General features: G+C 48.6%; 1 protein-coding gene across 1 annotated transcript; it reads right to left on the bottom strand.

The window, feature by feature from the left end:
- Nucleotides 1-428: 428 nt before the first annotated feature.
- LOC121544527 (transmembrane protein 87A) lies at nt 429-21,442 on the bottom strand. The gene is made up of 19 exons (XM_041854464.2): nt 21,073-21,442; nt 20,124-20,181; nt 19,394-19,491; nt 18,993-19,109; nt 18,834-18,881; nt 17,212-17,268; nt 16,294-16,423; nt 13,932-13,993; nt 9,044-9,227; nt 8,732-8,831; nt 7,990-8,083; nt 7,300-7,480; nt 7,028-7,086; nt 5,239-5,342; nt 5,036-5,112; nt 3,928-3,998; nt 2,658-2,710; nt 1,867-1,897; nt 429-1,709 (listed from the first exon to the last, which is right to left on the bottom strand). Exons 1-19 carry the CDS (start codon nt 21,175-21,177, stop codon nt 1,668-1,670), a joined length of 1,671 nt encoding a protein of 556 aa, XP_041710398.1. The 5' UTR covers nt 21,178-21,442; the 3' UTR covers nt 429-1,667.
- Nucleotides 21,443-21,975: the final 533 nt, after the last annotated feature.

Here is a 21,975-nt window from a genome sequence, read left to right as displayed (position 1 = left end):
TGTCGAATTTAGTCAACCAAAAATGTAATGGCTTATTTGATCGAATAGAAGTGTCGTAATGCTTAGGTTGTACTGATATAAATAGGACACGTGATACCCCGGCAACTTTCAGAAAAAAAAAAAAAACTTTATATCGAAGTTGTGCCGGGGGGGCTGTGCTTGTCATCTTTAAGGACATGTATGCTCCCATCTTTAAGGACATGTATTTCCATTGCTAGAGCGGCCACTCGACCATCTGGTCAACAGAATGGATAATCTGTGAGTACATTCACGAGGGATGAATTATAACAAAACCCATCTTCACCAGCGTTCTGGCACAGGGGTCGTAGTAGAGAATAATGCCCACCTTGTATAAACATCACCCCACAGGTCAAATCCATTTCACATAATACTATATACGGATTGTATTCATTTGCATAATTATGACGAGGTTTTTAATATAAACTTTAATCCCAGAACAAACAGCAAAAAGGCATACAATAATGTAACAAAGAAATTACAACGCAGACCCACTTTTTACAGTACATTAGATACCTTCCTTATTTCCTGCAAAACAAAAGAAACAATGGGATGCATGACAATTTAACAATGCAAAACCATATGCTGTCTGTGGAATAAATTACTGGGCCAGTTGGGCCCTAGTCTGGCCACATGGGCTGCGTTTCAACAGGCAACCCAATTCTGATCTTTTGCCTAATTATTGGCAAAAGATCAGAGTTGGGCTGCCTGTGAATCCACAGCCATATTGCAGTAGATCACACTGTGCCAGGGGTTGGGGGACTTCCAAATTAATTAATCTTGGGAGGTGGAGGCAGGATTGAGTGGGCAGAAACGGACATATGAAAAGCCCCACGGTGACACATAATAATGCATTTAGCAAATATTAAGACAAATTATCAGACTGCACTATGTGTGTGTGTGTCAATACGAATATAGACAGGTGGCAATGGCAGCCTGACCGACTCCCTGGGCCAAGTGACGGGGGGCGCGTCCCAAATGGCACCCTATTTAGCGCACTACTTTTGACCAGGGCCCTAGCCAAAAGTAGTGCACTATATAGGGATCTATTTGGGATGCGCGCCCTAGATTTACCAAAACTGCAAATCTTCACATGGTCACAAATATAATACATGCAGTACATCACCCTACAGCAATGCTGCTCGCCTAGCTCACTCAACTCCCTCCCTCCCTGGCTATGTCCCAATGATCTCTCCTTCCTCCCAAAGTGTGCACTTGTTCACTTCCCTTCACTGATTTGAAAGGAAAATGGGTGGAAACTAGTCCATGCCTCCACCAATCCAATGCGTTTAGATTTATTATGGGCGGTAGTGAACGAGTGTACACTTCAAGAGAAAGGAGATACTATTGGCTCTATATCCGTCGACTTGTCACTCCTATCTCTCTGAGGATACAGCATCATGGCCGACTGGCGCACTATGTAGGCCCTGGTCTAAAGTAGTGCACTATAAAAGGAAACAAAAGTAGTGCACTACACAGGGAATAGAGTGACATTTGGTACATCCATAGAGTTTATTAGAGGCTGCATGGCAGAGCTCCGAATGAAGGAACATTAAAAAAAAAAAAGTGTTGTACATAAATATTGGATCTGATGTGTCATTTCATTTAACTCCATCAATGGCTGCCTCAGTGAAACCCCCCCCACTCGGTCATTCCATTTTGGATCTCTCCATCTTGGTTTTCAGAATTTCCTGGGGACAAAAAGTGAGAGCGAGAGAAACGTGTCCTATGAGTCTCTGTTGAATGATGGTAAGACAAAATATCCCGTTTTACTGTGAGCTTTTTTAATAGACATAAATGTGACTGCCAGTCATTATGAGGCTGCAGGAAGAGAAGTTTCTTATTTACCTCCTCCTCGTCAAGCATTACTGGGAGAGCTCTGCAGAGAGAGAGAGAGAGACAGAGAGACACAGAGAGAGAGAGAGAGAGAGAGAGAGAGAGAGAGAGAGAGAGAGCGAAAGAGAGAGCGAAAGAGAGAGAGACAGAGAGAGAGAGACAGAGCGAAAGAGAGAAAGAGAGAGAGAGAGCAGAGAGAGAGAGAGAGAGAGAGAGACAGAGCGAAAGAGAGAGAGAGAGAGAGAGCGAAAGAGAGAGAGACAGAGAGAGAGAGAGAGACAGAGCGAAAGAGAGAGAGAGAGAGAGAGACAGAGCGAAAGAGAGAGAGAGAGAGAGAAAGAGAGAGAGACAAAGAGAGAGAGAGAGAGACAGAGCGAAAGAGAGAGAGAGAGAGAGAGAGAGAGAGAGAGAGAGCGAAAGAGAGAGACAGAGAGAGAGAGAGAGAGACAGAGCGAAAGAGAGAGAGAGAGAGAGAGAGAGAGAGAGAGAGAGAGAGAGAGAGAGAAAGAGAGAGAGAGAGAGAGAGACAGAGAGAGAGAGAGACAGAGAGAGAGAGAGGTGTATATCATTTGTTCATGTATGATTTTTGTTTTTTATATATAATTATTAATATTGTAGCTCAAATAAATTCAAAAAAGAAATTATACTTCATATACATTGCTTTTGCAAATAATTACTACCACCATTCATGCCAATGAAGCATTTCTTGAATTGAGAGCAGAAAGGTGACCAGTTCTAGAATGAATGTGGCAGTGCTTGACTTGGGCCAATGCACCTCAAATGTTCCTTTCTTTCCTACTCACACGTCAGCAACAGTTGTGGGAATGTTCTCCTCGACCCACTTCAGGTCCTCATCCTGAGAACAAGAGAAAGGATACATTCATTTATTTATTTATTTGTCTATATGTAAACAGTGTCTTCAATCAGATTGGACTGTGAAAAGATGACTAAATTAGTCATCCTTCCAATCTTATACAAGACACTGTTGTTTTTGTTGCTGCAGACATGCCCAAAGTAATTACCCCTCTGGGATAAATCATGTTTTTATTTTTATTGAATTGAATGGATTCAGCTCTTTACTCAGTAGTTTTGAATTGAATGGACTGACCCCTTTACTCAGTAGTTTTGAATTGAATGGACTCACCCCTTTACTCAGTAGTATTGAATTGAATGGACGACCCCTTTACAGTAGTATTGAATTGAATGTGACCAATGACTTAGTAGTATTGAATTGAATGGACTGACCCCTTTACTCAGTAGTTTTGAATTGAATGGACTGACCCCTTTACTCAGTAGTTTTGAATTGAATGGACTGACCCCTTTACTCAGTAGTATTGAATTGAATGGACTGACCCCTTTACTCAGTAGTTTTGAATTGAATGGACTGACCCCTTTACTCAGTAGTATTGAATTGAATGGACTGACCCCTTTACTCAGTAGTTTTTGAATTGAATGGACTGACCCCTTTACTCAGTAGTTTTGAATTGAATGGACTGACCCCTTTACTCAGTAGTATTGAATTGAATGGACTGACCCCTTTACTCAGTAGTTTGAATTGAATGGACTGACCCCTTTACTCAGTAGTTTTGAATTGAATGGACTGACCCCTTTACTCAGTAGTTTTTGAATTGAATGGACTGACCCCTTTACTCAGTAGTTTTGAATTGAATGGACTGACCCCTTTACTCAGTAGTTTTGAATTGAATGGACTGACCCCTTTACTCAGTAGTTTGAATTGAATGGACTGACCCCTTTACTCAGTAGTTTTTCAATTGAATGGACTGACCCCTTTACTCAGTAGTTTTGAATTGAATGGACTGACCCCTTTACTCAGTAGTATTGAATTGAATGGACTGACCCCTTTACTCAGTAGTTTGAATTGAATGGACTGACCCCTTTACTCAGTAGTATTGAATTGAATGGACTGACCCCTTTACTCAGTAGTATTGAATTGAATGGACTGACCCCTTTACTCAGTAGTATTGAATTGAATGGACTGACCCCTTTACTCAGTAGTATTGAATTGAATGGACTGACCCCTTTACTCAGTAGTTTTGAATTGAATGGACTCGCCTCTTTACTCAGTAGTTTCTGTGACTGGGATCCGTTAGTCTCAGCCTTGGTGCCTCTCATTTTCACCCCCTCTGCAATAGAATGGGGAGTTAGATACAGCGCCTTTACAAAGTATTCATACATCACTCATCATTTTCAATTCAGGCTGTAACACAACAAAATGTGGAGTAAGTCAAGGGGTATAAATACTTTCTGAAGGCATTGTAGAGACCAGGGTTGGGGTCAATTCAGGAAGTACACTGAAATTCCAATTCCAATTCTCGTCAATGCTTTTCCATTAGGAAAATGTGGAATTGGAATTTAGTTTACTTTCTGAATTGAAATGGATTGACTCCAACTCTGCTAGACAGGAATTGACCCCAACCCTGCTAGACTGGAATTGACCCCAACCCTGCTAGACTGGAATTGACCCCAACCCTGCTAGACAGGAATTGACCCCCGACCCTGCTAGACTGGAATTGACCCCAACCCTGCTAGACTGGAATTGACCCCAACCCTGCTAGACTGGAATTGACCCCAACCCTGCTAGACAGGAATTGACCCCAACCCTGCTAGACTGGAATTGACCCCCGACCCTGCTAGACTGGAATTGACCCCAACCCTGCTAGACTGGAATTGACCCCAACCCTGCTAGACAGGAATTGACCCCAACCCTGCTAGACAGGAATTGACCCCAACCCTGCTAGACAGGAATTGACCCCAACCCTGCTAGACTGGAATTGACCCCAACCCTGCTAGACAGGAATTGACCCCAACCCTGCTAGACAGGAATTGACCCCCGACCCTGCTAGACTGGAATTGACCCCAACCCTGCTAGACTGGAATTGACCCCAACCCTGCTAGACAGGAATTGACCCCCGACCCTGCTAGACTGGAATTGACCCCAACCCTGCTAGACTGGAATTGACCCCCGACCCTGCTAGACAGGAATTGACCCCAACCCTGCTAGACTGGAATTGACCCCCAACCCTGCTAGACTGGAATTGACCCCAACCCTGCTAGACAGGAATTGACCCCAACCCTGCTAGAGATCCCTATTATCATATATTATATCAATCTTGTGGCAATGCGGCCGGAAATCCTAATGTTAAACTGGTTAGTCTTTCACCAAAGGCTTCATTCAGCATGGGTTCCTTTGCTTCATCCTCCTCATCGTCTTCATCGATCAGAGGGGAATGGGAGAACCTGCGAGAACACAACACTGTCACTACTGTATATGTATATATTATTAGTGTTAATACTATGACCTCTGACCTCTATGAAAACGCTTAGACAGGTACATAGTCTGTTATAAAAATGTTGACCTCTGACCTCTGGCTGTTGGCGGAGGGTCGCAGCAACACCATGATGACCAGGAGGATGGTGGAGAAGAGGAGACGCCAGAACGCATCGTCTACCCACAAGTCCCTCCAGCCCTGAGACACACACAGGCAGAGACAGTTAACATACAGACAATGAACAGAGACACATTACATTTAACATTTCAGTCATTTAGCAGACGCTCTTATCCGGAGCGACTTACAGTTAGTGAGTGCATACATTTTTTATTTTTTTAATACTGGCCCGCCGTGGGAATCAAACCCACAACCCTGGCGTTGCAAACGCCATGCTCTACCAACTGAGCTACATCCCCTGCCGGCCATTCCCTCCCCTACCCTGGACGACGCTGGGCCAATTGTGCGCCGCCCCATGGGGTCTCCCGGTCGCGGCCGGCTACGACAGAGCCTGGATTACACAGTGTAGTAAAACACAAAAGACAACAGCAGAGACAGTCCATCATAATCAATTATCATTTGTTTAGAATATGTAGACAGTAGGTATACACTGAACAAAAATATAAAAACGCAACATGCAACAATTTCAAAAGATATGCAGTTCATAAGGAAATCGGTCAATTGAAATAAATTCATTCAAATCAAATTGTATTTGTCACATGTGCCGAATACAACAGGTGTAGACCTTACCGTGAAATGCTTACTTACAAGCCCTTAACCAACAATGCAGTTCAAGAATTAGAGTTAATCTATGGATTTCACATGACTCGGAATACAGATATGCATCTGTTGCTCACAGATAACTTTAAAAAAAAAGTAGGGGCATGGATCAGAAAACCAGTCAGTATCTTGTGTAACCACCATTTGCCTCATGCAGCGCGACACATCTCCTTCACATTGAGTTGATCAGGCTGTTGATTATGGCTGGTGGGAATGTTGTCCCACTCCTCTTCAATGGCTGTGCGAAGTAGCTGGATATTGGCGGGAACTGGAACACACTGTCGATCCAGAGCATCCCAAACATGCTCAGTGGGTGACATGTCTGGTGAGTATGCAGGCCATGGAAGAACTGTGACATTTCCAGCTTCCAGGAATTGTGTACAGATCCTTGCAACATGGGGCCGTGCATTATTATGCTGAAACATGAGGTGATGGCGGCGGATGAATGGCACAACAATGGGCCTCAGGACCACGTCGCGGTACCTCTGTGCATTCAAATTGCCATCGATAAAATGCAATTGTGTTCGTTGTCCGTAGCTTATGCCTGCCCATACCATAACCCCACCGCCACCATGGGGCACTCTGTTCACAACGTTGACATCAGCAAACCTCTCACCCACACGACGCCATACACAGGACGGTTGGACGTACTGCCAAATTCTCTAAAATGATGTTGGAGGCGGCTTATGGTAGAGAAATGAACATTACATTCTCTGGCAGCAGCTCTGGTGGTCATTCCTGCAGTCAGCATGCCAATTACACACTCCCTCAAAACTTGAGACATCTGTGGCATTGTGTTGTGTGATAAAACTGCACATTTTAGAGTGGCTTTTTATTGTCCCCAGCACAAGGTGCACCTGTGTAATGATCATGCTGTTTAATCAGCTTCTTGATATGCCACACCTGTCAGGTGGATGGATTATCTTGGCAAAGGAGAAATGCTCACTAACAGGGATGTAAACAAATTTGTGCACAAAATGAGAGAAATAAGCTTTTTGTGCGTATGGAACATTTCTGGGATCTTTTATTTCAGCTCATGAAACATGGGACCAACACTTTACATGTTGCGTTTGTATTTTTGTTCAGTGTAAAATCTACCAACTCACCGTCTGGCAGTCCACCAGCTTAAACACTTTGGTCGTCCAGATGATGAAGATTATAGAAGCTACGGGAACAAAAAGCGTAGAGATTAATTATTTTATTAAATGTATCCTTTGTTTATTCAATAAGTCAATATTGAGATTACAGAATCTCTTTTTTCAAGTAAGACCTGTGTACAACAAACAAAATGATATAAAATTGAAAAGTTGTTTATTTCATAGCATTGTGACACATAAAGAGCACATTAACACCATCCGTAAATATTCCTCCAACTCACCCAGGACAGAGAAGATGAGCGTGTTGGTGAAATGCTGATATAGAGACAGCTTCACCACGTTCCTACGCAGCTTCAGAAGACGAGTGGTCTGGGACAGGCTTATGAAGATCCACCACATGACACAGGAGTCAATGAGAGAGAGACTCAGGTTAGCCACCAGGGCTACAGTCCCATAGAAACCCTGAAGAGACAGAGGAGAGAGAGAGAGAGAGAGAGAGAGAGAGAGAGAGAGAGAGAGAGAGAGAGAGAGAGAGAGAGAAGAGAGAGAGAGAGAGAGAGAGAGAGAGAGAGAGAGAGAGAGAGAGAGAGAGAGAAGAGAGAGAGAAGAGAGAGAGAGAGAGAGAGAGAAGAGAGAGAAAGAGAGAGAGAGAGAGAAGAGAGAGAAGAGAGAGAGAGAGAGAGAGAGAGAGAGAGAGGGAGAGAAAGAGAGAGAGAGAGAGAGAGAGAGAGAGGAGAGAGAGAGAGAGAGAGACAGAGAGAGAGACAGAGAGAGACAGAGAGAGAGACAGAGAGAGACAGAGAGAGACAGAGAGAGAGAGAGAGACAGAGAGAGACAGAGAGAGAGAGAGAGAGAGACAGATCCAACAGGTGTCTCATGATATAATATAGGATCTTGCACTAGATGCTAAGTGATATAGGATCTTGCACTAGATGCTAAGTGTAGTAATTATCCAAACTGTAGCTACTCACTCCTGTGACGCGCAGCACTCCCTCCACAGAGGAGAAGAGCAGGTAGAGTAGACCCACTGCTGCCAGCCGGTGGACTGTGGTGCCCAGCCTGGGTCTGTGGGAGACATCGCAGGAAAACAGGGGGATCAGGGCCTGTACTCACAAAACAGTCTCAGGAGTACAGATCTAGGGTCAGCTTCCCCTTTTAGATCATACTGAAAAAATATGATATTAAAAAGGAAGGGGTCTGATCCCAGATCAGCACTGACTCAGAGATGCTTTGTGGATACGGGCTCTGATATGTGGTCAAAGACAGGCCATAAAACCAGGGCGTTGGTGTGTGTTTTGTGTGGGCTTGTATTAGTATCCTCGTGGGTACCGGAAATCCCCAAAAGTCCCCACAAGGATAGTAAAACCTATGCTGTGTGTGTGTGTGTGTGTGTGTGTGTGTGTCACAACTCCTTGTATAAGATTGTAGGGTGAGAGTAGAGTAGGAGAATCCTGCCTGGATAAATATTGGTAGGGAAGATACCATCCAGTGAGTAGGTGACGGACAATGGCAGCTGTCTAAGTGACAATACCAGTTCAGTTCTAAACCCATAGACTAGTGTAAATCATAGTTAGTACAGTATTAATATTGTTTACGTCCCAAATGGCACCCTATTCCCTATATAGTGCGCTACTTTTGACTGGAGCTCTATGGGCCATATAGTGCACTATAACAGGATGCCATTTGGGAAGCCTACAGTGTGGCTGAACTCACTTGACGATGCCGTAGCCCAAACTGACAATGAGCACCAGGACCCTAGCCAGAGATCTCTTCAGAGCAGACAGCAGCTCAGCAAAGATCACGGCACCTTGGACTGTGGAGGGAGAAAATGATAATTTAATGATAAATAAATGATAAAATAAATAATTTACCGATTTATAACAATCACTACATTCTAAATAAAAGAGAATGACCATGATGCAGCTCTCCTTTAAATCAAAATCAGTCAACCGATCCGACTGACCCAAAATAAAAATAAAAGAACTGACAGTGCATTCCAAAATAAGAGCGGGAATTTAACCCCACCATAGTCTCCTCTGTAGCCGATGCTCTGGTACTCAGAATAGAAGACTGCTTTCTCCAGCATGCCCAGGATGATGACTCCTCCGATCCAGAACTGGATCCTCAACAGATCCCTCCAGTAACAGGCCGACCAGAAAAGCCAGAGCGCCCCGAAGAACACATACACTATACACATCACCATGTAGAACTGTAGAAGAACATTGTCACAAGAATTTTGTTATCTCAATGGTTGAAGTCAACTAACTTCTTAAATCTCTGAATAATTCCCAAAAGGTTGTAAATCTCTTAGTTTAAATTAATTAAACAAAGACTCAATCCTGCAATGGTCAGCATATTTATTCCTCTTTAGGCGGGCTGTAGTTTTCCACTGGAAAACTGCTCTCCTGACCATCAGGTCACACACACACACACACACACACACACAGACATACATGTTCTTATCATAGGCTGCATTCCTGAGTTATCGCCTCCTCACAATATCCTGCCAGCCTTCCACTCCCCCTCCCTGTGTGTTTTGGGAACCAGTCTATACTCTTGCTGGGATATAAACACATTTGATTAACTCTCTAAGCTCTAGTCTACTAATTAGCCAGACATTATTAGTTTAACTGAGGGAGTGACATTTTAGTCATCTCTCACCTCACACATTTCTTTATCAAAACATACACATCACCATGTAGAACTGACCCTAGCCCTGACCCTGACCCTAGCCCTGACCCTAGCCCTGACCCTAGCCCTGACCCTAGCCCTGACCCTGACCCTAGCCCTGACCCTGACCCTGACCCTGACCCTAGCCCTGACCCTGACCCTGACCCTGACCCTGACCCTAGCCCTGACCCTAGCCCTGACCCTGACCCTAGCCCTGACCCTGACCCTGACCCTAGCCCTGACCCTGACCCTGACCCTAGCCCTGACCCTAGCCCTGACCCTGATCCTAGCCCTGACCCTGACCCTGACCCTAGCCCTGGCCCTGACCCTAGCCCTGACCCTGACCCTGACCCTAGCCCTGACCCTAGCCCTGACCCTGACCCTAGCCCTGACCCTGACCCTAGCCCTGGCCCTGACCCTAGCCCTGACCCTGACCCTAGCCCTGACCCTGACCCTGACCCTAGCCCTGACCCTAGCCCTGACCCCTGACCCTAGCCCTGACCCTGGCCCTGACCCTAGCCCTGACCCTGACCCTAGCCCTGACCCTGGCCCTGACCCTGGCCCTGACCCTAGCCCTGACCCTGACCCTGACCCTGGCCCTGGCCCTGACCCTAGCCCTGGCCCTGACCCTAGCCCTGACCCTGACCCTAGCCCTGACCCTGGCCCTGACCCTAGCCCTAGCCCTGACCCTAGCCCTAGCCCTGACCCTAGCCCTAGCCCTGACCCTAGCCCTAGCCCTGGCCCTGGCCCTGATCCTAGCCCTGACCCTGGCCCTGGCCCTGGCCCTGATCCTAGCCCTGACCCTGGCCCTGACCCTGACCCTGGCCCTGACCCTAGCCCTGACCCTGGCCCTAGCCCTGACCCTAGCCCTGACCCTAGCCCTGACCCTGGCCCTAGCCCTGACCCTAGCCCTGACCCTAGCCCTGACCCTAGCCCTGATCCTAGCCCTGGCCCTGGCCCTAGCCCTGACCCTAGCCCTGACCCTAGCCCTGACCCTGGCCCTGGCCCTGACCCTAGCCCTGACCCTAGCCCTGGCCCTGACCCTAGCCCTGACCCTAGCCCTGGCCCTGACCCTGACCCTGACCCTGACCCTAGCCCTGACCCTAGCCCTGACCCTGATCCTAGCCCTGACCCTGACCCTAGCCCTGGCCCTGACCCTAGCCCTGACCCCTGACCCTAGGCCCTGACCCTGGCCCTGACCCTAGCCCTGACCCTGACCCTGACCCTGGCCCTGGCCCTGACCCCTAGCCCTGGCCCTGACCTAGCCCTGACCCTGACCCTGACCCTAGCCCTGGCCCTGACCCTAGCCCTGACCCTAGCCCTGACCCTGACCCTAGCCCTGACCCTAGCCCTGACCCTAGCCCTGACCCTGACCCTGACCCTAGCCCTGACCCTGGCCCTGACCCTGGCCCTGACCCTAGCCCTGACCCTGACCCTGACCCTGGCCTGGCCCTGACCCTAGCCCTGGCCCTGACCCTAGCCCTGACCCTGACCCTAGCCCTGACCCTGGCCCTGACCCTAGCCCTAGCCCTGACCCTAGCCCTAGCCCTAGCCCTGGCCCTGGCCCTGATCCTAGCCCTGACCCTGGCCCTGACCCTGACCCTGGCCCTGACCCTAGCCCTGACCCTGGCCCTAGCCCTGACCCTAGCCCTGACCCTGGCCCTAGCCCTGACCCTAGCCCTGACCCTAGCCCTGACCCTAGCCCTGACCCTAGCCCTGACCCTAGCCCTGGCCCTGGCCCTAGCCCTGACCCTAGCCCTGACCCTAGCCCTGACCCTGGCCCTGGCCCTGACCCTAGCCCTGACCCTAGCCCTAGCCCTGACCCTAGCCCTGGCCCTGACCCTAGCCCTGACCCTAGCCCTGGCCCTGGCCCTGACCCTGACCCTAGCCCTGACCCTAGCCCTGACCCTAGCCCTGACCCTAGCCCTGGCCCTGACCCTAGCCCTGACCCTAGCCCTGATCCTGGCCCTGACCCTGGCCCTGACCCTAGCCCTGACCCTAGCCCTGACCCTAGCCCTGACCCTAGCCCTGACCCTGGCCCTGACCCTGGCCCTGACCCTGGCCCTGACCCTAGCCCTGACCCTAGCCCTGACCCTAGCCCTGACCCTAGCCCTGACCCTGGCCCTGACCTAGCCCTGACCCTAGCCCTGACCCTAGCCCTGACCCTAGCCCTGACCCTAGCCCTGGCCCTGGCCCTAGCCCTGACCCTGCCCTAGCCCTGACCCTAGCCCTGGCCCTGACCCTAGCCCTGACCCTAGCCCTGACCCTAGCCCTGACCCTAGCCCTGACCCTAGCCCTGACCCTAGCCCTGGCCCTGGCCCTAGCCCTGACCCTGCCCCTGACCCTATCCCTGACCCTAGCCCTGACCCTAGCCCTGACCCTAGCCCTGGCCCTGGCCCTAGCCCTGACCCTAGCCCTGACCCTGACCCTAGCCCTGGCCCTGACCCTAGCCCTGACCCTGGCCCTAGCCCTGACCCTAGCCCTGACCCTAGCCCTGACCCTAGCCCTGACCCTGACCCTAGCCCTGACCCTAGCCCTGACCCTGACCCTAGCCCTGGCCCTGACCCTAGCCCTGACCTGGCCCTAGCCCTGACCCTAGCCCTGACCCTAGCCCTGACCCTAGCCCTGGCCCTGGCCCTGGCCCTGACCCTGGCCCTGACCCTAGCCCTGACCCTAGCCCTGACCCTAGCCCTGACCCTGGCCCTGGCCCTGGCCCTAGCCCTGGCCCTAGCCCTGACCCTAGCCCTGACCCTAGCCCTGACCCTAGCCCTGACCCTAGCCCTGACCCTAGCCCTGACCCTAGCCCTGACCCTAGCCCTGACCCTAGCCCTGACCCTAGCCCTGACCCTAGCCCTGACCCTAGCCCTGACCCTAGCCCTGACCCTAGCCCTGGCCCTAGCCCTGACCCTAGCCCTGACCCTAGCCCTGACCCTAGCCCTGGCCCTGGCCCTGGCCCTGACCCTGGCCCTGACCCTAGCCCTGACCCTAGCCCTGACCCCTAGCCCTGACCCTAGCCCTGACCCTGGCCCTGCCCTGGCCCCAGCCCTGGCCCTAGCCCTGACCCTAGCCCTGGCCCTGACCCCTGACCCTAGCCCTGGCCCTAGCCCTGACCCTAGCCTGGCCTGGCCCTAGCCCTGGCCCTGGCCCTAGCCCTGGCCCTGGCCCTAGCCCTGGCCCTAGCCCTGACCCTAGCCCTGACCCCTAGCCCTGACCCTAGCCCTGACCCTAGCCCTGACCCTGACCCTAGCCCTGACCCTAGCCCTGACCCTGACCCTAGCCCTGACCCTAGCCCTGACCCTAGCCCTGACCCTAGCCCTGACCCTAGCCCTGACCCTAGCCCTGACCCTAGCCCTGGCCCTAGCCCTGACCCTGACCCTGACCCTAGCCCTGACCCTAGCCCTGACCCTGACCCTAGCCCTGACCCTAGCCCTGACCCTAGCCCTGACCCTAGCCCTGGCCCTGGCCCTGGCCCTAGCCCTGACCCTAGCCCTGACCCTAGCCCTGACCCTGACCCTAGCCCTGGCCCTGGCCCTAGCCCTGGCCCTAGCCCTGACCCTAGCCCTGGCCCTGGCCCTAGCCCTGACCCTGACCCTAGCCCTGGCCCTGACCCTAGCCCTGGCCCTGGCCCTAGCCCTGGCCCTAGCCCTGACCCTAGCCCTGACCCTAGCCCTGACCCTAGCCCTGGCCCTGGCCCTAGCCCTGACCCTAGCCCTGACCCTAGCCCTGACCCTGCCCTAGCCCTGACCCTAGCCCTGGCCCTGGCCCTAGCCCTGACCCTAGCCCTGACCCTAGCCCTGACCCTAGCCCTGGCCCTGACCCTAGCCCTGGCCCTAGCCCTGGCCCTGGCCCTAGCCCTGACCCTAGCCCTGACCCTAGCCCTGACCCTGGCCCTAGCCCTGACCCTAGCCCTGACCCTGACCCTAGCCCTGACCCTGGCCCTAGCCCTGACCCTGGCCCTAGCCCTGACCCTGACCCTGACCCTAGCCCTGACCCTAGCCCTGACCCTAGCCCTGACCCTAGCCCTGACCCTAGCCCTGACCCTAGCCCTGACCCTAGCCCTGACCCTAGACCTAGCCCTGACCCTGTATACAGCATACATTCTTCTGTTGTTTTTTGTCTCTCTTATTTGTGTATTTTTTTCAGTTACACTATTTTGATATTGAATACAACACTATTGGGAAGGGCTTGCAAGTTAAGCATTTCACTGTACTTGTGCATGTGACGAATAAAACTTGAAACATACCATCATAAGAGGCCAGTCTGCAGGGGAGGAGTATTCACGAGGCCCCTTCATCTCCACGGTCACTGTAAGTACACAGACAGACAGACAGACAGACAGACAGACAGACAGACAGACAGACAGGCAATCAGACAGACAGACAGGCAATCAGACAGACAGACAGGCAATCAGACAGACAGACAGGCAATCAGACAATCAGACAGACAGGCAATCAGACAATCAGACAGACAGGCAATCAGACAGACAGACAGACGGACAGGCAATCAGACAGACAGACAGGCAATCAGACAGACAGACAGGCAATCAGACAGACAGACAGGCAATCAGACAGACAGACAGGCAATCAGACAGACAGACAGACAGACAGACAGACAGACAGGCAATCAGACAGACAGACAGACGGACGGACAGGCAATCAGACAGACAGACAGACGGACAGGCAATCAGAGACAGACAGGCAATCAGACAGACAGACAGACAGACAGGCAATCAGACAGACAGACAGACAGACAGGCAGACAGACAGAGCAGGCAGGCAGACAGGCAGGCAGACAGGCAGACAGGCAGACAGGCAGGCAGACAGACAGGCAGGCAGACAGGCAGTCAGACAATGTATATTTCTCATAGCACTGCAGACAGAAGGGCACTTCAATGATGAAGCATTAAGTCAAAGGCCTTCAGTGCCTTGCAAAAGTATTCATCCCCCTTGGCGTTTTTCCTATTTTGTTACATTACAACCTGTAATTTAAATGGATTTTTATTTGGATTTCATGTAATGGACATACACAAAATAGTCCAAATTGGTGAAGTGAAATTAAAAAAATAACTTGTTTCAAATAAATTCTAAAAAATAAATAACGGAAAAGTGGTGTGTGCATATGTATTCACCCCCTTTGCTATGAAGCCCCTAAATAAGATCTGGTGCAACCAATTACCTTCAGTAGTCACATAATTAGTTAAATAAAGTCCACCTGTGTGCAATTTAAGTGTCACATGATCTGTCACATGATCTCAGTATATATACACCTGTTCTGAAAGGCTCCAGAGTCTGCAACACCACTAAGCAAGGGGCACCACCAAGCAAGCGGCACCATGAAGACCAAGGAGCTCTCCAAACAGGTCAGGGACAAAGTTGGGGAGAAGTACAGATCAGGGTTGGGTTATAAATAAATATCAGACACTTTGAACATCCCACGGAGCACCATTAAATCCATCATAAAAAAATTGAAAGAATATGGCACCACAACAAACTTGCCAAGAGAGGGCCCGCCCAACAAAACTCACGGACCAGGCGAGGATGGTATTAATCAGAGAGGCAACAAAGAGACCAAAGATAACCCTGAAGGAGCTGCAAAGCTCCACAGGGGAGATTGGATTATCTGTCCATAGGACCACTTTAAGCCGTACACTCCACAGAGCTGGGCTTTACGGAAGAGTGGCCAGAAAAAAGCCATTGCTTAAAGAAAAAAATAAGCAAACATGTTTGGTGTTCGCCAAAAGGCATGTGGGGGACTCCCCAAACATATGGAAGAAGGTACTCTGGTCAGATGTGACTAAAATTGAGCTTTTTGGCCATCAAGGAAAACACTATGTCTGGCGCAAACCCAACACCTCTCATCACCCCGAGAACACCATCCCCATAGTGAAGCATGGTGGTGGCAGCATCATGCTGTGGGGATGTTTTTCCATCGGCAGGGACTGGGTAACTGGTTAGAATTGAAGGAATGATGGATGGCGCTAAATACAAGGAAATTCTTGAGGGAAACCTGTTTCAGTCTTCCAGAGATTTGAGACTGGGACGGAGGTTCACCTTCCAGCAGGACAATGACCCTAAGCATACTGCTAAAGCAACACTCGAGTGGTTTAAGGGGAAACATTTAAATGTCTTGGAATGGCCTAGTCAAAGTCCAGACCTCAATCCAATTGAGAATCTGTGGTATGACAAAGATTGCTGTACACCAGCGGAACCCATCCAACTTGAAGGAGCTGGAGCAGTTTTGCCTTGAAGAATGGGCAAAAATCCCAGCGGCTAGATGTGCCAAGCTTATAGAGACATACCCCAAGAGACTTGCAGCTGTAATTGCTGCAAAAGGTGTCTCTACAAAGTATTGACTTTGGGGGGGTGAATAGTTATGCACGCTCAAGTTCAGTTTTTTTTGTCTTACTTCTTGTTTGTTTCACCATAAAAAATATTTAGCATCTTCAAAGTGGTAGGCATGTTGTGTAAATCAAATGATACAAACCCCCAAAAAATCAATTTAATTCCAGGTTGTAAGGCAACAAAATAGGAAAAATGCCAAGTGGGGTGAATACTTTCGCAAGCCACTGTATGTTCATAGAAGAGAGTTAGCGATGGTGATACTGACTGATTAAGGCCAAGTTTCCCTGGACATCATTAGCTTCCTCCTCCTCTGCTCCAGGGCGCTGCTGCGGCTGTACCTTCACTATAAACAGATAGGGGCTATCGGACCACGCCTTGGCCACGGCACCTACATCCTGCAGGGGACACATGACAAGACTGGATGTGTCCCAAATGACACACTGTTCCCTATTTATAAGAATTATGAATTAGTGTAATTAGTGTAATCCCACAGTTACCCTCCAGAGGTCACTGTTCCCTATTTAGTCAGTGGTGGAAAAAGTACCCAATTATCATACTTGAGTAAAAGTATAGATACCTTTACAGAAAAATGACTCAAGTAAAAGTGAGAGTCACCCAGTAAAAATACCACTTGAGTAAAAGTATTTGGTTTAAAATATACTTAAGTATCAAAAGGAAATGTAATTGCTAAAATATACTTAAGTATCAAAATAAAAAAAACTTTCAAATTCCTTATATTAAGCAAAACAGATGGCACAATTGTCTTGTTTTTAAAATTTACAGATAGCCAGGGATGTTCTCTTGATAAGTGCGTGAATTGGACGATTTTCCTTTCCTGCTAATAATTCAAAATGTAACGAGTACTTATGGTGTCAGGGAAAATGTATGTAGTAAAAAGTACATTATTTTCTTTAGGAATGTAGTGAAGTAAAAGTATTCAAAAATATAAATAGTAAAGTAAAGTACAGATACCCCCAAAAAAACGACTTAAGTGGTACTTTAAAGTATTTTTACTTAAGTACTTTCCACCACTGTATTTAGTGCACTACTTTTGACCAGGGCCCATTGGCTGCCTTTTGGGAAGCACACTTTCAATGCAGAACACATTTTAGACACAGACATGACTATGTACACCTTGTTTACACAAATCTCCACACTATATATAGAGTTCTGTTTGGCTTACCGGCTTTTCCAGCCACCCCTGTGGAGCGCTCTGATTGGAAGGCCTGCCTTCCTCGCTCTAAAACAACAACAGTGACGGTTAGTGACTGATGGGCCGTTCCATTTAATTTTTTGACCGCACCTCTTCATTTGAACAAAGCATTATCTACATATTTGCCCACGGTAGAAGTAAAATAAAAATTAAAGAAATAACTTATTTACATAAGTATTCAGACCCTTTGCTATGAGACTCGAAATTGAGCTCAGGTGCATCCTGTTTCCATTTGATCATCCTTGAGATGTTTCTACAACTTGATTGGAGTCCACCTGTGGTAAATTCAATTGATTGGACATGATTTGGAAAGGCACACACCTGTCTATATAAGGTCCCACAGTTGACAGTGCATGTCAGAGCAAAAACCAAGCCATTGTCTGTAGAGCTCCGAGACAGGATTGTGTCGAGGCACAGATCTGGGGAAGGGTACCAAAAAATGTCTGCAACATTGAAGGTCCCAAAGAACACAGTGGCCTCCATCATTCTGCAATGGCAGAAGTTTGGACCCACCAAGACTCTTCCTAGAGCTGATCAATCAAGGGAGACGGGAGAAGGGCCTTGGTCAGGGAGGTGACCAAGAACCTGATGGTCACTCTGACAGAGCTCCAGAGTTCCTCTGTGGAGATGGGAGAAACTTCCAGAAGGACAACCATCTCTGCAGCACTCCACCAATCAGGCCTTTATGGTAGAATGGCCAGACGGAAGCCACTCCTCAGTAAAAGGCACATGACAGCCCGCTTGGTGTTTGCCAAAAGGCACCTAAAGGACTCTCTGACCATGAGAAACAAGATTCTCTGGTCTGTTGAAACCAAGTTTGAACTCTTTGGCCTGAATGCCAAGCGTCACGTCTGGAGGAAACCTGGCACCATCCCTACAGTGAAGCATGGTGGTGGCAGCATCATGCTGTGGGGCTGTTTTTCAGTGGCAGGGACTTGAAGACTAGTCAGGATCAAGGCAAAGATTAACAGAGCAAAGTACAGAGAGATCCTTGATGAAAACCTGTTCCAGAGCGCTCAGGACCTCTGACTGGGGCGAAGGTTCACCTTCCAACAGGACAACGACCCTAAGCACACAGCCAAGACAACGCAGGAGTGGCTTCGGGACAAGTCTCTGAATGTCCTTGAGTGGCCCAGCCAGAGCCCGGACTTGAACCCGATCTAACATCTCTGGAGAGACCTGAAAATAGCTGTGCAGCGACGCTCCCCATCCAACCTGACAGAGCTTGAGTGGATCTGCAGAGAATAATGGGAGAAACTCCCCAAATACAGGTGTGCCAAGCTTGTAGCGTCATACCCAAGAAGACTGGAGGCTGTAATCACTGCCAAAGGTGCTTCAACAAAGTACTGAGTGAATGGTCTGAATACTTATGTAAATGTTATATCATATTTTTGCCAAATGTGATATTTTACATTTACATAATTTTTTTTGCTTTGTTATTAAACCAGTTTTTGCTTTGTCATTATGGGGTATTGTGTGTAGATTTGAGGGGGGGACAATTTAATCCATTTTAGAATAAGGCTGTAACGTAACAAAACGTGGAAAAAGTGTCAAGGGGTCTGAATACTTTCCCCAATGCTCTGTATAAATACCTGTGGGCTGGTGAGGGGTTGATGGGGGCTGAAGTCAGTGTAGTACACCTGGAAGGAGGATTGGATGGGGACAGAGATAATAATACATCAACCAAGAATGTTAAAGGCAGTGTATGTCCCAAACCCCCCCCCAACCCCACAACAGAATAGCCAACCCACCTTGGGTAGGAGGAGGACAGAGCAGTTTTCGAAATACATGTATCCCTGGCTGTAGGAACCTCTCCAGTCCTCCTTCAGCATGTTGTCCAGACCAAACATACTCAGGGCCTTGTTGTCCTGCAGGGAGTAGAAACAGACACAACTCACTGTGACTGGGCACAAAAACAACAACAACAAAAAGGGACAAGACAGAGGCGTGTCTGTTCTATTGGGAGAAATGATGGCGTCTTAATCATTCCAGGCAACACACTATTTCATGGTACTGGCCACTACAAACATTGATGTGACGGGCACAGTTGCAGTACTGTTGCTCTGTGTGCTTTGTGTGCAGGGTTACGATGCGTCTGCCCGTGTTAGCCTGTTAGAAATGGGCAGCAGAGAAGAAAAGGGATTGTACTCACTGGAGTATTAAAGACTTCATTGTAGCAGATAGAGGAACGGAGGTACCAGCTGATGTTGAAGGCCAGGGTGGGATCACATAAAGCCAAGTCGCCCTGGACTGGAGGAGGAGAAGGAGGAAAGGAGAAGGAGGAAAGGAGAAGGAGGAGGAGAAGGAGGAAAGGAGAGTCACTGGCAGAAAGGAAAAAAGGTGGAATACAACACATGGCTAGTTGTACTACATTCTTATAAGGTTAAATATATATAAAAAAAAAAAATGTTTGTTGTCATTTAGCAGACGCTCTTATCAAGAGCGACTTACAGGAGCAATTAGGGTTAAGTGCCTTGCTCAAGGGCACATCGACAGATTTTTCACCTAGTCTGCTCGGGGGATTAGAACCAGCGACCTTTCGGTTACTGGCACAACGCTCTTATTAACCACTAAAGCTACCTGCCGCCCCACTTATATGAAGTGTAAGGCAGGTAGGTGTCTTTGCAGTGAAATGAAGGATACTGGGAGAAACACAGCCATGGAGTCAGGGTGTGTCCAAAATGGCACTATATCCCTATACAGTACAGTGCACTACTTTTGACCAGGGAGCGGATAAGGAACAGGGTGCCATTTCAGACGAAGCCACGAGCAAGTAGCACGACAGGAGCAACATGAAAACCCTGTTTAACTACAGCTGTCAATCAATCTTTTTTGGTCTGTCAGCAAATTATCTTTGTCGTCTTCCAAGGCTTTATACTTACACCTCATGAAGATGGTTGTGTTGGCATACAACGTCTTCCTGAAGACGGCATTTTGTGACTGAGGAAACAAATAGATCAAGTTATCATTGCAGCAAGCAACCTTGGACTACCTCTTTACTAAATCATGTGACAGTAAGGTTTTATGGAAATACTTTTCATGAGTGTTCAATACAATACAGACAACTAGCTAGTTGGAATGGTATCAAGCATTAGCCTTGTTCTTGCTAGCAGTATTATCTTAACTTAAGAAATAGCCTCCCGCCCCCATTAGTATGGAGTTAACTAGCTACATGCAATATTCCATTCACTACCAGACCTTAGATGAGTGGTCATGAGTTGGAGCAGATGAGCACTAGAGAAAGGTAAGGTGACGAAGGTAGTAGTTTGGGGTACACTGTTGTCGACATTAATAACAGCATTGTCAGGCTATTGAGGACACAACAGAGTCTTCTAGGCTCAAGGAGTAGTTAGCTAATAATCTGTGGTAGCTAGCTAGTAGCCTAACCTCCCAGATCATGTGATGTAATATTAACCATGAAAACAAATCAGGCAAGGTAACGTTAGTTACAGTACATACACAGGTGTCTGATTGTCGAACACCTTCATATCTGTCAACCCCCCCAGGATGATTACATCGGTCAACCCCCCAGGATGATTACATCGGTCAACCCCCCCAGGATGATTACATCTGTCAACCCCCCCAGGATGATTACATCTGTCAACCCCCCCAGGATGATTACATCGGTCAACCCCCCCCAGGATGATTACATCTGTCAACCCCCCCCAGGATGAATTGACTTCCCTGGGCTCGACTGTTCTACTATAACAAACCTGCTAAGCTAGCTGAGGTTACTTAGCTAGCTACCTGCCGCAGCTGATAATGAAATACTGTCATGCTACATACAACACGTTAACACACACACAGGACAGTCAGGTCGCATGTACTCACTGAGTTGATGTCGACATTCCACAAGGACACTTCTGCCGCGATCCCTGGACGCAAAATTGAAATAAAAAACAACGAACATGACCAATACACCGTGACATCTGGCATTTTTAATTTGTGTCCGAAGCAGTTCCGCAGTCAGTTCCGGCCCGGGGAGAGGCTATACCGACACGCCTGGTGCCCAAATAGATGACGTCGTGCAACTGAGTCGAATGGATTCGTTATAATAAGCATGAAGAAAATCAATTGTACCTCTTAAATCTAATTGTGTTAATGTAAAAATGTCATTAATAAATGGGGTAAGGGGGGGTAGAAGGATTACTTTATCCTATCCCAGGTATTCCTTAAAGAGGTGGGGTTCAATACGTATATGTCTTTTAAGGTCTTTGTATAATCTGTCATTTGTTGTACCCCCTAGCATATGTTGTCCTTGTCTGTTTTTATACTTATTTTTCTGCAATAAAAATAATAATAAATAATACAACAATTAACAAATTAATTAACCCAGGACAGGGCCAACCAGGCAGGATATAACCCCATCCACTTTGTCAAAGCACAGCCCCCACACCACCAGAGGGATATCAACAGACCACCAACCTACTACCCTGAAACAAGGCTGGGTATAGCCCACGAAGATCTCCTCCACCGCACGAGCCCGAGGGGGCGCAAAACCGGACAGGAAGATCACGTCTGTGACTCAACCCACTCAAGTGACGCACCCCTCCTAGAGACAGCATGGAAGAGCACTAGTAAACCAGTGATTCAGCCCCCATAATAGGGTCAGAGGCAGAGAGTCCCAGTGGAGCGAGGGGAGCCGGCCAGGCAGAGACAGCAAGGGAGGTTCATCGCTCCAGTGCCTTGCCGTTCACCTTCACACCCCTGGGCCAGACTACACTCAACCATAGG

The sequence above is a fragment of the Coregonus clupeaformis genome, chromosome 29, assembly GCF_020615455.1.
Source record: "Coregonus clupeaformis isolate EN_2021a chromosome 29, ASM2061545v1, whole genome shotgun sequence".
NCBI classification, from domain to species: domain Eukaryota; kingdom Metazoa; phylum Chordata; class Actinopteri; order Salmoniformes; family Salmonidae; genus Coregonus; species Coregonus clupeaformis.
Note: the sequence above shows the minus strand (reverse complement) of the source record. Positions and strands in the feature narration are given on the sequence as shown.